Source organism: Dipodomys spectabilis, unplaced genomic scaffold, assembly GCF_019054845.1.
Source record: "Dipodomys spectabilis isolate Male_0828 unplaced genomic scaffold, ASM1905484v1 ptg000095l, whole genome shotgun sequence".
Taxonomy (NCBI): domain Eukaryota; kingdom Metazoa; phylum Chordata; class Mammalia; order Rodentia; family Heteromyidae; genus Dipodomys; species Dipodomys spectabilis.
In genome coordinates this window covers 18,462,248-18,479,656 of record NW_024870772.1, presented here as the reverse complement: position 1 = coordinate 18,479,656, position 17,409 = coordinate 18,462,248, and the positions used below count along the sequence as shown (strand labels likewise).

The 17,409-nt window shown below is 36.8% G+C and overlaps 1 protein-coding gene across 2 annotated transcripts in view; it reads left to right on the top strand.

The window, feature by feature from the left end:
- Positions 1-17,409, top strand: part of Vwa8 (von Willebrand factor A domain containing 8) — a 295,472-nt gene that overhangs the window by 95,582 nt on the left and 182,481 nt on the right. For both annotated transcript variants that reach the window (XM_042685395.1, XM_042685396.1), the window contains 4 exons: positions 6,354-6,522; positions 8,557-8,634; positions 14,735-14,850; positions 16,966-17,072. In XM_042685395.1, coding sequence (XP_042541329.1) covers positions 6,354-6,522; positions 8,557-8,634; positions 14,735-14,850; positions 16,966-17,072 — 470 coding nt within the window. The remainder of the gene's footprint in view (positions 1-6,353; positions 6,523-8,556; positions 8,635-14,734; positions 14,851-16,965; positions 17,073-17,409) is intronic.

The window sequence follows — 17,409 nt, the reverse complement described above, 5'->3', positions numbered from 1 at the left end:
TTCTTTCAATGTTGTGTTTATTGGGTAACAGCTTGTTACTGAATTTATTGCTTAACAGTTTGACAAAAAGGATACATAACACTATAAAAAGCAGAAACTTGTACTGGGCAAGAAAATTAATTCATTTCATGAGTTGTTCTTGTGAATATGGCCTCTTATCTAGCTTGAGTTGATTTATGCTCTATCCATATCAAATGTCATTCTTGGCATTCACATTACAAACTACTACTAGAAACTGATGACCCAACGTACCTCTTCATTTCTGTATATAATGACAAACTGAAGTTCAGCGGAGACTTGCCTTTATAGTATTAAAACTCACTGGACTTTCATTTTAATTTTATTAATGTTTTATTTGTAGTTGATTTTAAGACAGGAAAAAAGATCAAAGGTAGGATGACAAAGAAAAATATTGCTTTTTTTTTTTTTTGAGAGGAAGGGTTTTAGAGGAATGGGAATGGTGGCCAGGGCTGATGTGTCAGGTAAAACTGCCTGACTGCTGGCTTCCATAGTCTTGCACAAATAAGTCTTAACACCAAGAGACCAGAATTCTAAGAACAACTTCTACTGATCTGAGGAGTAATGTCTCTTGAGAGTGGACTTTACAGCAGTTGGGTGATTTTTTGTGAAATCTGAATATTGTGGTGGTAATGCAGATTTAATAATGTCTTTGCTTCTAGACCAAATTTTGTAAATTTAAATATCTGCTTCTGCTTCCAGATCAGAACAATTTTTATAAGTATTGGCAAGATTTCTTTTTTTAAATTTTTAATAATTTTTTATTGTGGATATACCATACAGAGGGGTTACAATTACATGAGCAAGGTAATAAGTACATTTCTTATCAAGCATTGTTGCCTCCTTCTTTATTTTTCCCCTACCCTCCATCCCCACGACTACACCCCCCCACCCACTCCCCGGCCAAAGTTGTAAAGTTCATTTTTCAACATAGCAGTTTGTACATCTCATTGTTGCAATGGGTCCACCTGTATCCCTATTTAAACAATTTGTTTTTTCCCTTCCCCTCCCCAAATTATAATAGCATCAAATACAGTGAAAACAGGGGTTATACCTTGGGGGAGGGACATACAAAGCAACAAGGTGATTACCTTATAAATATGTTAGAAACAATAAATAGCAAGCAAGAAAAAAAAACACTTCTGTCCTTATCTTGGGGTTCATTTTGCCTAACACCATCTTATCTGACCTTTTCTTGGCAGGATTTCTTTTGTTATAAGTAGCAAAAAATTTCAAGATATTTCAACAGGAAATTTTTGGTACTTCATGGTAAAAGGATAAAATTAGGCCTGAGGAAGAGTAGAACCTGGGGCTTGGATGTCACCAGGACTCTGACTTGCTTCTGTGCTTCATCTCTTTGTTTCTAAGGTCATAGTACATAGTGCATAGGAGATAATATAATACATGTTTTTCAATGAGTAAATCTGGGATAAAGTTTAGAAAATTCAGGTAAATATATTTCTGTTAATACAGGTATAGGTAGAATTCTGGACTAACAATATTACCTTGTTTAAACCTACTAATTAGGGATAGTTCAATGCCTTTTAATAACAAGTCTGATGGCATAGGGTCCCATCATTAACATCTGCTGGTTGTGTGCTATCAGTGTTTTCAATTTCTTGGTATGAAACCCACTTTCAAAGCAATGATGGTTGACTCTTGCTAAATAATTCTTCCTCAATACTGTGCAGGTGGGTCAAATTCTTAGAACACACTTCTTAGAACACACTTAGAAATATTAGAAACTTAGATTGTTGTGAGATACCAAGAATGCATTGATGTGGAGACCTGAAATAGTGTGAAGGCCACCCATACTTACAGTGCTCGAATTTCTTACAGGAAATAAGGATCAAATAGAGCTACTTCCTTTAATAAGAAAAAGAAAACTTACTTGCAGGATAAATGATGGCCTATAATTGCACTTTGGAACACAATTCTTAATAGATTAGATTCTGGAGAACCTTTTGCTTTTTCTCTTAGCCATGTTTGAAGACAGCATATATGTGGAGTCTTTTGAGGAACCTCCATACTGTTTTCCAAAGTTGTTGAACAAGTTTATACTCCCACCAACAATGCAGTAGGGTTCCCTTCTGTCCACATCCCCTCCAGCATCTGTTGTTATTAGAGTTCTTGGTTATAGCCATTCTAAATTGAGGTGGTATCTCAATGTTGTTTTGATTTGCATTTCTTTTATGGCTAGGGAGGTTGAGCATTTCTTCATGTGTCTATTGGCCATCCTTCTTTCTTCTTCAGAGAAGTTTCTCTTTAAGTCTTTGGACCACTTATTTATTGGGCAGTTGTTTCTTTGAGGATTTGTTGTTGGAGGATTTAATTTTTTGAGTTCCAGGTATATTTTAGACATGAGACCCTTGTCCATTGTATGGCTAATGAAGATCTTCTCTTAATCTGTGGGCTTTCTATGGATCTTGCTAGCTATGTCCTTTGCCGTGCAGAAGCTCTGCAATTTCATGCAATCCCATTTGTCCAACCTTTCTTTGATTTCTTGTGTTTCTGGGTCTCTATTAAGAAAATTTCGGCCTGTACCAAGGAGACCTAAGGGTTTCTCCTATTCCGTCCTGTAATGTTTTCAGGGTGTCTGCTTTGACTCCAAGGTCTTTGATCCATTTGCAGTTGATTCTCATGTAGGGTGATACATAAGGATCTATCCAGATGCCCCTCAGTAGATGAATGAATCAAGAAAATGTGATACACACACACACACACACACACACACACACACACACACACACACACACACACACACACACACACACACACACACACACACACACACACACACACACACACACACACACACACACACACACACACACACACACACACACACACACACACACACACACACACACACACACACACACACACTGGAATTCTATGCCTCCATCAGAAAGAATGACATTGCCCCATTTGTTAGGAAGTGGAAAGACTTGGAAAAAATTATATTAAGTGAAGTAAGCCAGACCCAAAGAAACATAGGTCCCATGGTTTCCCTTATTTGCAATAACTAGTATATGTCTGAGACAAGCAGAAACGGTCAGATAAGTTGATGTTAGGCGAAATGCACCCCAAGATAAGGACTCAAATGGTTTTTCTTTCTTGCTGTTGTTTCTAACATTTATAAGATGATTTCTTTGATGCTTTGTATGTCCCTCCCCCATGGTATATCCCCTGTTTTCACTGTATTTGATGTTGATACAATTTGGGGAGGAGAAAGGAAAAAACAAATTGTTTAAATAGGGATACAGGTGGACCCATTGCAACAATGAGATGTACAAGATGTTATGTCAGAAAACAAACTTTACAACTTTGGCGCTTGGGAGGGGGCAGAGGGGCAGGTGGGGGGGGGGAGTTCTGGCGGGGAGAGATGGGAAGGGATGGTAAGGGGAAACAAAGGAGGATGCAACAATGCTTGATAAGAAATGTACTCATTACCTTGCTCATGTAATTGTAACCCCTCTGTAAGGTATTTTCACAATAAAAAAGATCAGCAATACTTTTTTGTTTTGCTTTTAAAACCTTTAGTGTTTAGGAAATAATGCCAATTTATTTGAAGGTAAGCCATATCTTTTATTTCATTTGTTGTTTTGTTGACATTGTATATTCCAACAAAATTAACCCTTCATTTAAATTTCACAATGTTTCTTTCCTTTCCTTTGTTTTGAAGACAAGGTCTTTTTATGTAGCCCATGCTTGTCTAAAACTTATGATTCCCCTGTCTCAGCCTCTTGAGTGCTGGGATTACAGGTATGAGCTACCATACCATTCTTTTTTCCCCAGTTTTTAATCAGGTAGCCTTGGAATTACCCACCCATTTGTCTAATCATCCTAAAGTACAGGGCCCATCCTCTGCTAACTTTCAGACTTAGAGAACATAACACCAGGAAATGACTTTCCCTATAACCTATTTGTTTATAAGGAAGCCTTCAGGGAGAACCTGGGGGAACCGAGAACAAAAGTCCTCCACATCCTGTTGTTCAGTAGTTTGATAGCTGTTTTTGTCAGCCTACACTTTTCTCTATCCACTGAATCAACTGTCTAAGAAACTTCTCCCTTCAGATTTGTAAGACCCCATGCTAAAAAGCCCTTGACAATATATGTCCCTTTACTTTATTTAAATTCAAACCACCTAGCTAGCTCCTATTTTAGTTATTCTTCTAGTTATGACTTTATAGCACTGCTTTGACTCCTTCCTTCTTTCTTTTTTTTTTTTTTTGTCAGTCATGGGGCTTGAACTCTGGGCCTGGGCGCTGTCCCTGAGCTCTTCAGCTCAAGGCTAGTGCTCTACCACTTGAGCCACACTTCGGTTTTCTGAGTGGTTTATTGGAGATAAGAATCTCATGGTCTTTCCTGCCTGAGCTGGCTTTGAACCTTGATCCTCAGATCTCAGCCTCTTGAGTAGCTGGGATTACAAGTGTGAGCCACCAGGCCAGCTTCCTTTCTTCTTTCTTGGTTTAGCCATATAAATTGGACTCCTTTTGTCTAGCTAATTAGCTGTTGACTTTGTTTAGTCTCTGATTTTTCTCATCAAACCATCTTAAGTGAAAAACTAATCTGCAATTTTAATTTTGTGCACCCAAACCAGACTCTGTCTCCCACTTTATCCCAACTAGGTATCAGAAGGATCAAGGTTGAACATTTGTGGCTACGCCTGAGGCAGAGGTAGAGTCAGTCATCTGTATATAACAAACTACTTAGCTGAAGTGGAAAATAGAATAACCTGCCTCTTTAATGTTCTGATTTTAGAATTTCCTGTCTCCAGTTTCTGGTCTATGACTATTCAATCACTAGCAGTCCTAAGGGACCATTCTGTCCTGGATTTTTAGGAACTATACAAGTTATTATCCTTCCCTGTTTTTCCAGAGCAACTTTTTGGGACAAGTCATTCCCCAGGTCCTATAGGAATATAACTACCTCTTCTTTTTATTTACTTTTAATTTTTTTTATTTTGTTGTAAAGATGCTGTAAGAGGGGTTACAGTTACATGAGTAAGGCAAAGAGTACATTTCTTGTTATTTACTTTTTTTGTCGGGTGCCAATCCTGGAGCTTGAACTCATGTCCTGGGTACTACTGTCCCTGAGCTTTTATTCTCAGGGCTAGCTGCTCTACCACTTGAGTACAGCTGCACTTTGAACTTTTTGGTGGTTAATTGGAGATAAGAGTCTTGTGTACTTTGCTGCCCAGGCTGGAACTGAACCACAAACCTCAGATCTTAGACTCCTACTAGCTAGGATTACAGGTATGAGTCACCAGCACTTGGCTACATTTTCTATTTAAACCTAGAAAATTGAAATGATCTAGTAGCCCTTACAGATTCATTGAGATACTGCAAATTGTGATTTCTAAAATTGCTTTCCCTGACTTACAAATTAAAATGTGACCTTTGAAGTTACAGATTATAAAACCAGGAATTAGTGGACCTGCCATTTAAAAAAAATCTGAACTCCTGAAAGTACTCATGTGATTCTTTTCATTCATGTTCTACCTCCTGGTATTATAGCTATCTAATCAGCTAACTGAAGTTCTAATGTAATATTGAATGATGAGATGCCAATTACATAGCTGTATTTTTGTTTTCTGAAAATCTAGGCAAGTGTTTAAGTTTTATCTCTTTTTCCTCTTAGCAAGAGCTATATTTCCTTGCCAAAACATACTTCTGCTGGGTTTTTTAGCAGAATTGATAAAAACTGGCAACATCAATCCTATGATTAGATCACAACAAGGAATTTTTAGTCATTCATCCAAAAACAACTCAAGTTACTTCACTAACCATGTCAGGTCATCTTTTTCTCTTGTATGTCTAGAGTAACTTCATGCTTCCTCAGATTTCCTAGCAGAGATTTTTAAATAGATCATTTTAAAAGTCATAACTTTCAACTGGGTGTGGTGACTCATACCTGTAATTCCAGCTACTTAGGAGGTCTTTCTGTGGCTGATATAGACTGGGCTCCTTGGAAGACAAGAGATTTAAAGTAAATAAGTAAAAAAGATCTATGTAACAAATATGAACTAGATGGAATTTCATGTAGTTTAAGGTACTCTAGTAACACATCAGACACAGTAACACAGCAAAAATGGTAATTTAGATAAGGGCTAGAGTTTCATAAATAGATAATGTACAATAATTATTAGTAGCAAGTATTTATTTCTCTTACTCTTAGGATCTTAGAATACTAGACTTTTTCTTGAAATCTCATTTTTTAGATAATTATTTTTGCATTTATTAATGGAATTATGTTTATCATTACCTAGCTTCAGCTACCATGACCTGATTTCTACTGTGAAAAGTTTGTGTTTTCTTTCTTTCTCCTTTTAGATCCATTTTTCCTATCCATCCTTCCTTCAGAATCATCGCTTTGGCAGAACCCCCTGTTATTGGCAGCACAACACAGCAGTGGCTGGGACCAGAATTTTTAACCATGTTCTTTTTCCATTATATGAAGCCACTTGTCAAAAGTGAAGAAGTACAAGTGGTGAAGGAGATGGTAAGAATGAGGCCAACTCTAGTCTAGTGTATATAGCTGTTCTTTCACTAAGGTACCCTAATACATGCTGGTGTAGAGTTTGGTATTTTCTTCATATGGGATATAGGTCAATGGTTTTAAAACTTTAATACTTTTCAAAATCAGAAAAAGAGATTAAAACAGATCTCAGCTTTTCCATAGATGTTTTGTCAGTAGACGGTATATGACAATTTGCATTCTGATTAGTTTCCAGGTAATGTACATTCTACTAGTCTTTAAACTTTGAACACCACAGCTCTAGGTCGCCTCTCCTCTACCCTCTTGTAGATGGAGTGTTACAATTCTTTTTATACTCAGTCAGAAATGACTGTTTTTAAGTTCCTACTGCAAAGAGTGACCAAATGTATTTTAATTCCTTAGATTTTTGTAGAAAATAGTGAATTTTCACAGTCCTGACTCAATAAATCTTACATTCACCTGACCAGTCATCTGATAGCTTCTAGGGTTTCTGGGATGTGTGTGTGTATGCGTGTGTGTGTGTGTGTGTGTGTGTGTGTGTGTGTTTCTATTAATTTCAGTGTCTTCTTTAACCAAACATGTGTTTAGCACTTTTGAAATTCTACCACTACACTATTTGTTGTAATAGTACTAGCCACATTCAATTAATAAGGAAAAAACACTCAGTTTCTTAGTCACATTCAATAGCTATCTCCATAAGGTTTTTGGCTACCTTTCCATTGTCATAGAGAGTTCTATTGGACAGAGCTGTTCTAGATCACTAGTAATTAATTTTTTACATAAATACATTCATTCTTTTTGAAATAGAAGATAATCTGATTGTTCTCAGGTTTTGTTGTATGGTTATATACAAGGGCATTGGCTTCAGTGTTGTATAGCTGGTCTCTAAACATCAAAATTCCCCAAATCTTAGCTTCTAGGTCTAGGGTAAATACTTTAGCTATGGTTTCTTCTTCTGAAAACAAGGATAATCTAACAACTATTTAAATGACCAAATAAATCTTGAGCAGAAAATAGTCTTTTGAAATGGTTATATTATGCCAGCTCTTATTTAATCGTTTCTCTCTGGTCTTTTAAATTAAAATTTAAGAATTTGTTACTTGCAAAAGATTTACATGCAGTTTAATTAATACTTAATCACATTAAGGTTTGCTAAAGTTAAAATCAGTGTGCATTATTTGGACAAATCTTGTCAGAGTTCATTGATAGCTTGATCGTGGCTCTCAAGTATGTATTTTAAAAGTCTTTGAGAAAAATAGTCATTTTGAACATCCATTCTTTGTACTAGAGTAACATATATCACTTATTAAACATATATAAATTTTCTACTAAAGGAATTTGATTTCAGTAAGGAAATGCCTAAATAAGAGCTTAAAGAAGTGCTCTGAAGCCAACAAAACAAGAAATTATAACCTTTCCACACTATATATGCCATTAAAAAAATTTAGTTAGAGATTAGTTTAAGTTTTCTGTGGATGATTAAGTTATATGTGGAAAACTGTCTTGGTTTTATTTGCCTAGTTTTTAATTTTATATATTTATTTTTGTGTATGTGCACTGGTCCTGGTGCTTGAACTCAGGGCCTGGGCACTGTCCCTGAGCTTTTGTGCTCAAGACAGCACTTTACAGCTCCATTTGCTTGTCTCAGTTTTTAATGCAAAGTGGAGGCTTAGCAACTTCTTTTTTCCAGTCCTGGGGCGTGAACTCTGGGCCTGGACACTGTCCCTGAGCCTCTTTTGCTCAAGGCTAGCACTCTACTACTTGAGCCACAGCACCACTTCCAGCTTTTTCTGTATATGTGGTACTGAGGAATTGAACCCATGGCTTCATGCATGTGAGGCAAGCACTCTGTCACTAAACCACATTCCCAGCCCTGGCTTAGTAACTTCATTCATACATTAAGTATGTAATCAGTAGCAGAAGTCTTTATATACATTTAATTCTAATATCATTTGTTATGTAGTCTTCATTTCTGGTTTACTGATGGGATTTCCCAATTTATTCTTCCTGTTTTTGCTCAATTCTCTCATAAAATAGGTCCCAAATATACCTCAGGAAGCATTGAATAAATTGTTATCTTTTACACACAAACTCAGAGAGACCCAGGATCCAACGGTAAGTCTGGATTTTCACACAGGATTTTCTATTATTGACATGCTGCAGCTTTGAAAGCTATTTTTTAGCTGATTTTTTTTATCCTTAGTGATATGCTTTATCCTATGCATATGCTTAACTCTTAACTCTGATTTCAGTGATCTGAACATTCTCCCAGGTCCTCCTGGTTCATGTTGAAGAAAACACTTTTAGCTTCGAGAAATACTTGGGGCTCCTGGAGGTTCTGCTCTGCTCCCTCTCTCCCCTTCACTAAAAAGAGTTATCTATTTTACTGTTTGAAGTCTCATCTCTAAGTTAATGCTTGTGCCTTTATCTTCAACTTCTAACTTCTAACTTCCCTTTATTCTTTATGCCTTGTGTTTCCATCCAAAGATGTCAGAGTAGAAAGATAAAAGGCTGTTTTTAACTCTGAGTCTCTGTTGTCAATTACAAAATAGGAACATTACCATCTACCTCTGTCAGTAGCTTGCAGTGATCAAACATAAAGATGTATGTAAAGAATCCCTTTCTTAGTAGTAGTTGCCTAATAAATGTCAGCTTCATTTTACAACTGAGTAATTTGAAATCACTATAAATTCTCCATGTACAAATAAGGCAACTTTTCCCTTTAAATCCATTCTGTTTTCTGATTTAATTTCCTGACCTTGTTAGCAACCTCTCTACCAAATTACCTAAGTTAGGAAGCTTGACATTATTTTTGATTCTTTGTTTTCCTGCTTTCTTCACTTAATCTGAAAGAAAATTTTTCCCATATAGCATCTTGAGATCACATTTGTTCTCTTATCTACCGTCAATACTTGTCTTAGGAACAGATTGCATAATCTTTCTCCTGGGATGTTGTTATTTCCTTTTCACTGCCCTTTTTACCACTAGTTCATTTATCATATAGCCTTCACTTAGTTTCTTGTGGCTATTTTAACATTACCATAAATTGGTAGTTAAAGAAGACAGAAATTTCTCTGTTTGGACAATGAAGTTTAAAGTCATTATCACTGAGCCAAAATCAGAGCATCAGCCAAACTGAACTCCCTGGAAGGCTGCAGAGGAGGCCCCTGGATGTTTTCAGTGTTATCATCCAGCATGCCTGGACTTGTGGCCTCTTTATGCCAAAACTTCCTCTATCTTCCATCACGTTCCTCTGTGATTGGTTTCAAGTCTCCTTCTGCCTTCCTCTTACAGTCCTGTATAGGATTTCATTTAATGCTAACTCAGTAATCTAGGATGATTCCATTATTTCAAAATCTGTATCTTAATTTTATCTGTAGAGACAACCTTGCTGTAGAAAGTAACATTCATAGATTCTGAAGATTATGATGTGGCTGTGTGTGTGTGTGTGTGTGTGTGTGTGTGTGTGTGTGTGTGTGTGTGTGTGTGTGTGTGTGTGTGTGTGTGTGTGTGTGTGTGTGTGTGTGTGTGTGTGTAGGGGGATAACATCAGATCTCTCACAGGTCTCCTGTTAAGTACTGTTGGGACCTCAACTCACCTTTCCCTCTTGCTTGTTCTTTTCAGTTGTATGGTTTTATTGTCTATTCCTTGAACACACCAAGTTGGCCAAGGAAATGCCAAGTGGCATTTCCTCTGTCTAGATGCTCCCCAGAGATAGCTGCAGGTTCCTTTTTGCCCCTCTCAGATTTACTCAGATGTCACCTTTCTGGTAAGGCTTTTCTGAGGCAGTCTATTTTAGTGTGGAATTACCTCCCCATTGCATCACCACCCCTAGTACCCTTTTACATAATAAGCCTGTTTTGTATGTGTGGTGTGTGTTTGTGTGTATGTATGAGTGCGTGCACATGCGTGTGTGCCTACATACATATACACATGTAAACAAATCACATGCCAGTCCTGGAGCTTGAACTCAGAGCTTAGGGCATGTTTTTGCTCAAGGCCAGCACTCTACCACTTGAGCCACAGCTCCACTTCTGACTTTTTAGTGGTTAATTGGAGATAAGTCTATTCTGCCTGATCTGGCTTCAAACCTTGATCTTCAGATCTCAGCCTCCTTAGTGGCTAGGATTATAGGTATGAGCCACTAGCACCGGTCAAATAGCCCGTTTTTAGTTACTTTTTGTGGTTTTGGTGCCCTCACGGGTTTTATGTTCATGGTGCAGGACTTTTTATTTGTTGTGTTCCGTGTGTATCAAGTATCAAGACCTTTGCCTACAACACAGCTGGTATTCAACAGATACTGCTAAATACAGGAGCATATAAGTCATATATATTATCCTTGGAGTGAATTCTGAAAACTATTAGGGATTTCTTCTCTCTGCCCATAGGCTAAAGATAACCTCCAAGTGGGCCTGCCAGTTCATTTGACTCTGCTGTTTTTCCAGTTGAGGATTAAGAGCAAGGGTGTTCTGCCCAAACTTGGAGTCTTGCTACTTTGTAACTTAAGCATGTACTGAGATGTTTCTGCTTTGGATAATGCCTGGAATGTGTGCTTTTTCAACTCTACTTGTCTCACAGATCCCCTGTTCTGTGATGTCCCTCTCAGCCTTCCTAGTCAAAAGTAACTGCTTTCATGATACCTGTACTTCTGATATTACCTATTCTAGCTTTATTACAGTTTATCTCTCCAGTTAGTATGTGGACTCCACCTAGAAGATATTTGAGAAATGAATGAATACACTGATGAATTACTAATGTATCAACAGATCATTCCTAGAGTTTTCTCTCCAGAGAGTGCTACATTTTTTATAACAAATATTAGTTTTGATCATTTCTGATGAGATCTTTTAAGCTAAAATACTAATATTCATGTTAAGATAAAAATTCCTTTGAGGTATGGTTTTAAATTGCATAGCCATAGTAACTGAGGAAATGTGCTTTACATTTTCAGCCTCTTTTCTGCAAGATAGAATTTCAGTTAGAGGTTCAATAATATAGCTAAACGTGATGGCACATGCCTCTAATTCTAGCTGTGAAAGAAGCAGAGATGGGAAGATAGTCCAAGGTCATCCAGGACCAAAAAAAAAAAGTTAGAGAAACCCTGTTTCAAAAAGCAAGTTGGGTGTGCTGTCCCATGCCTCTAATCCCAGCCTCTAGGAAGGTAGAGGTAGGAAGATTAGGTCTGAGGCTGGCCCCAGACAAAATTGAAATCTTATTTGAAAATAAATTAAAGCAGAAAGGGCCAAGGGTATGCTCAAGTGGCAGAGCACCTGCCTAGCGATTATTATAAATGGTAAGTACATTGGGAACTTTTTAATTAAGTTATACAAATTTTTAATTGATAATATCAGAGCAGAGATAACTAAAACCTTAATTTAAATGCTTAATTGGGTCATCTTGAGGTCTGAAATTTTTTTTATTACTGTAGATCGTTTTGGTGTCATCAAGTGAAAGAGCCTATGTTCAAATAAGAAATTTTCTCACTGATCACTAGGATCAAATATGAAGCTTGAATTCAGGATTATGCTTGCAACATTGTGTTCTAGAAGGTTACCTGAGGGCTGATCAAGACTCATGTTATAAAGAGTCTTCTGTTTGGAGTCACTTATCAAACATTCTTCATGAGTAAAATAAAAATTTCTGATGGTGCTAGATATTAAAGATGGGAAATTCCAGTTGTCCCTAACCTCTGGTACTTTCAATCATCAACCTGGTTCTTACCCTCAGTTCCTCCTTTGTTTTCACCTAGTCAGTCATCAAGTTCTGTAAGACTTTTTTTTTTTTTTTGGCCTCTTTTCTCTCTATTCTTATGGCCATACTCTTTTTTTTTTTTTTTTTTTTTCAGAAAAAAAAAACTTTATATTTTGGAAGAATAAATTTTCATTCAGTCTGGCACCCTTTAATGTGTAAAATGCTAGCGTAGTAGCCAGAACCCAGTTCCAGGGAATCCCAGTGAAGTGGCATTGACCTTGCTGATATTAGCAAGGTCAGTATATGGCCATACTCTTACAATAGGACTTTATCTTTTTCTAGGCAGATGAATGAAGTAGCCTTCTATTTTCTGCTTTAGTTCTTTGCACTTCACCTAATGTACATACTTCTACTGACTTAAGTTAGAAATGAAGCCAGTAATAATCTGATTTGAAACTATATTACTGCTTTGCACACAGCAATGCATTATTGCCCTTAGGAAGAAGCCAAACTCCTCAAACCGTCATTCTCAGGTCTGGGTTGGTTGAGAACAAACCTGCCAGCAGGACTATGTACTGAAGCTGGGCTCATGCCCCTGCATTCTTTATGGACTTCATCTCTTTGCTTTCATGCCATGCTTTATAATATTCTTCTGTCCAGTTGAACATTTTATTTTATTTTTTTCAGTTTTTTTTCAGTTGAACATTTTAAGCCACTGTAGCAAATGTTAATCTTTCCACTTATTTTAGTATTAAATTATATGCTATTTTGAAAGATAATTTATGGTTTCCATATTTAAATATTGTCTCTATGTCACAAATGCAAATTTATTGCAAACAAGAATGGACCAACTGTTTGCCTGAGTTCTTTTTTTGGGAGGTGGGGGGGATTCTGGTCGTGGGGCCTGGACTCTGGGCCTGGGCGCTGTCCCTCAGCTCTTCAGCTCAAGGCTAGCGTTGTACCACTTGAGCCACAGCGCCACTTCTGTCTTTTTTCTTTTTGCTTATGTGGTGCTGAGGAACCGAACCCAGGGCCTCATGCATGCAAGGCAAGCGCTCTACCACTGAGCTACCTTCCCAGCCCCTGCCTGAGTTCTTTGAAACTTAAAATTGTTTTTTTTAACAACAACAACAAAGAAAGGATAGATGAGAGTCATGTTCCTAATCCAGCACCAGGGGGCTGTTTAAGTCATGTGTTAGCTGAAATATCCTATTAACAGTAGACAGAAGTAGCCTATTAACAGTAATCTATGAAATTGTGAAATTTGTAGGGAAGGGGAAATCTGTTCATTTTTTTTTCTTTAGAACCTTCAGAGAGGACCTGTAGCAAAACTTTGAGATAAGCAAATGTGTGAGATGTCTTTGGCATTTTCTCCTCATCCATTTTGAACCTTTTCTTAATTTTATAATCTCCTCCTCCAGTTCCACTTTACTGTCTTTGTCACCCTCTATGACATTTCAACTTAGCCCGCTGCACCTTCCCTACCACCCTTCATCCCAGGCCCTGTAGTTTCAAAAGTGCTTCTCTCCTTTGTTGCTTTGAGTTGGGAATTAAGCCAGTAATCATCTGATTCACTCAAATTGTGTTAGTGTATCATCCCTTTCCTCTGCTTGATTGTGAAGAGGCTGAATGTTTAATAATCTGCCACTTCTTGAGTATTCATATTTTTCTGACTATGCTACATATTTTAGAGTTAGAATAACTTTTTAATTCTTAGAACAACTTCAAAAATCAGGTCATTACTGTAGCCATTTCAAAGATAAGGAAACAGAGGAGGAAACTGAGGCTTAGAAAGATTAAGTAAAGTTTCAAGGTTACAAAGCTAACAAATAAGAACCCAGCATGAATAACTTTAAAGCTAGTGGCTATTAGAACCACTAGATTATGCTCTCCACTGGGAGAATTTAAAGTTCAGTGAGCCTGTATTTACTGAGCACTCCCCATATCCTGGGCTCTATGTTAACAACTCTATGAATTTGAAGAAGTGCCAAGAAAACAAGATGAAATTATTCTGTAAGTATAGGGAAGGATTCCAAATAGCAAATAACAGACTCAAGTGACAAGCTGCTTGATACCCAGAGCACCTAAATTGCCCACAACTCTTCTTCTGTATTTCAGAAACCACTAGTTTGCATAAACCTTGAAGCATTTCCAGAATGTTAAAAAGTCAGCTGTCTATAAGCAGAAACTATAACAGAGTAGTCAGTTTTACATAAGGATTATTCAAAAGATAGAACACCCTTCCCCTATCCAACTTCCCCTCCACAACATGCACTTAACAAAATTTAAATACTTTAATTGAATTTATTTGTTAATTTATTGGTTAAGTTATTAAAAGACTATCTTCAAGGATATCTTAAGTGTAAATTGGTTTCTGTTTCTTTTTATTTGTGATTCATTAACAACATGTATTTAAATTTGGATTTGTCTCTCAGGAGTAATGAATTCTGCTATGGTACCCATCTAAAGGGACCTTAACAAGTTGAAGCAAGATTCTTAACAGGCTATCTTTGCCTTTTAATAGGCACAATCCTTAGCATCATCTCTTTCTACCCGGCAACTGTTGCGGATTGCTCGCCGGCTGTCACAGTATCCTAATGAAAACCTTCACAGTGCTGTTACAAAAGCCTGTCTTTCCAGGTAACCCTGTTCTCCTTTCCCACTGAGTTCAAGTATCATACATTTCACTGATAGTCTATGTTCACTGGTCTGCAAAAAGCATTGGTCTGAGCATAAAGCTACTTCAACCTGGCCCTCAGTTATCAGGACTTACTTCAGGCAGTATATTATTTAGGCATAAAGAATTTTAAGACTAGGGGTATAGTAGGCAATATTTCTTATAGCTAAATTTGATTCCTTGTGTTACTTATTTCTCTCGCAAATTTAGCAAATTATGTTTATAAATATCATAGACTGCAAATTATATTAAATATCCCAATACTGTTTGTAAATTTAAAAATTAAAGCAACAAATGTAAATTAATACATTCCACAATTTAAGACTGCCTGAGATGCACAATGCCAATCTTTCTTTTTCTCTGTAGTACTTTTGTTTAGTTCCATTTTTTAAACTAGGTCTTGCTTTGTAGCCCAACTTGGCTCAAACTCAAAATCCCCTTACCTCAGGCTCCTGATTTTGGCTTTGCAGATATAAGCCATCTCAGTCTTACTATTAATACTCCTCCCCCTATGTTTGCTACATACTTTGGAGGGCAGCGTAGAAGGATTTGAATATAGGTTAGTGTGAAGATACATGAACAGGCAGCGTAGATTTCAAGGACGCGTGGCAATGTCGACTAAGTCTAAGCCCATCCAAGTACTTTGACAGGAAGTGGAGATGTAGCTGCAGGGCCTGTGGGAGAGTACTGAAAGGAAGGTTAGGCTTAGTGCCAGGACAAGGGCTCAAGAGAGGACAAAATCCCAGTGATTGGGTCTGCAAGATTGTTGAGGACATGGTTTTGAATAAGGCAATAACATAAGAATTGTGTGTGGTAGTACATGCCTATATGCCAGAACTCAGGAAGATGAGGCAAGTTTGTGAGTTCAAGGCCTGCCTGGGCTACATAGTAACCTCTGCTTCAGAAAATGCAAAATAAGACAAAAGAACTGTGAAGAAAAGTAACTGTGAACACAGATTAAGTCTGACTTGATACGGAGATAATGAGCTACAGACCTAGAATTATAGGACCAGGATGAGGCATTAGATAAGAGGTACTGCCGCTTTGAATATTACAGGGCCAGGAAATATTACCCCACAGTTCTTTACACTGTCAACTATTTGCCTTCTGGCTCACATCAGCTTCTCCACTATTAGAGTTTATATTTAAGCCTCTGAGAATTATCACTAAAGAGTCATAGTGAAATTAGAAGTGAGATGTTCTTAGTATGTTTATTTGGAATGCTGGCGCATATTGTGGTTAGTTTATCACGGATTAAAGGTAATTTGAGTGTACTCACGTAGAAAGAATCATAAATTATAGGCAGTACTTTCTTTGTGGGGGTGGGAAAGCACTTCCTGTTCTAAGCTCAAGGTGCTCATAGTCTGTTTGCAGTTGCAGAACCCTCCTGTCACTCCCCAAATTGTTGTTTTAACAACATATGTATAGAATATATAAAGAAGTATTTTTTTAATGGAGGAAAAACTCAAGTTGGATAATCCTTCATTAAATAATTTCTATTAGAGGTAAAGAAAAATGTCACATCTATTACCACTGATTTAAATTTGTGATTGCCAATTTAGATCAGACTTCAATGTTGCTGTTTTATCTACTTAGAAATGTACTCATTATCTTGCCCATGTAATTGTAACCCCTCTGTACAGTATTTTCACAATTAAAAAAAAAGAAAATTTAACAAGCCAGTTACACAGTAAACAAGATTTATCAGCTATATTAAATTCACTCTGGAAGCAAATTGTTTTTAGTCTTATTCTGCAAAATGTTGTACATAAATGAATATTACTAATTATAGATGAGCTTTACTTAGTAAAGGAGATTCCACAAATATAATTCATACATTCTGTAAGTTTATATTTATTCTAAAAGTTTATATGCTTTGGATTTCATAGACCTGGGCTGAAATTCTCAATTGTACTAAACTTCAGTGTGTGTATTAAAAGACATTCTGTGTGTGTGTATATATATATATATATATATATATATATATGCACATATATATTCTGTATATGTATTAAAAGATACTTAAGAAACAGACAAATTCAATGTTATCATCTTCCCTCTTTCCCTCCTTTCACCAGGTTTTTACCCAGCCTTGCTAGGTCAGCATTGGAGAAAAATCTGGCAGACGCTGCAATAGAAATAAATACTGATGATAATCTGGAGCCAGATCCCGTAAATTTCAAATGTAAGTACTTCTGGCAATTATTAAAACATTTGATAGTATTTTTCACTTTAATTTCAATAGAAATGTTTTTTATTTTCTGTCCATTTTGTTTTATTTGTTGAGTTGAAGAAATATTTTTTACGTATTTATTTCTGTATATCCTAGAACAGTTCTGCCTACTCACAAGAGTCACAATTGATAGTAATATATTAAAGGCTCTAAAAATTCCTTTTGTAGATCAACTTGTATAAATTTTTTTCCGTATCTATTTTACTATAGAACCTAGAATCTAATATAGAATCTAGTTCATGTGCTGTTCATACAACATCTCTATCTTGAGGACCACCAGTGTCCTGTA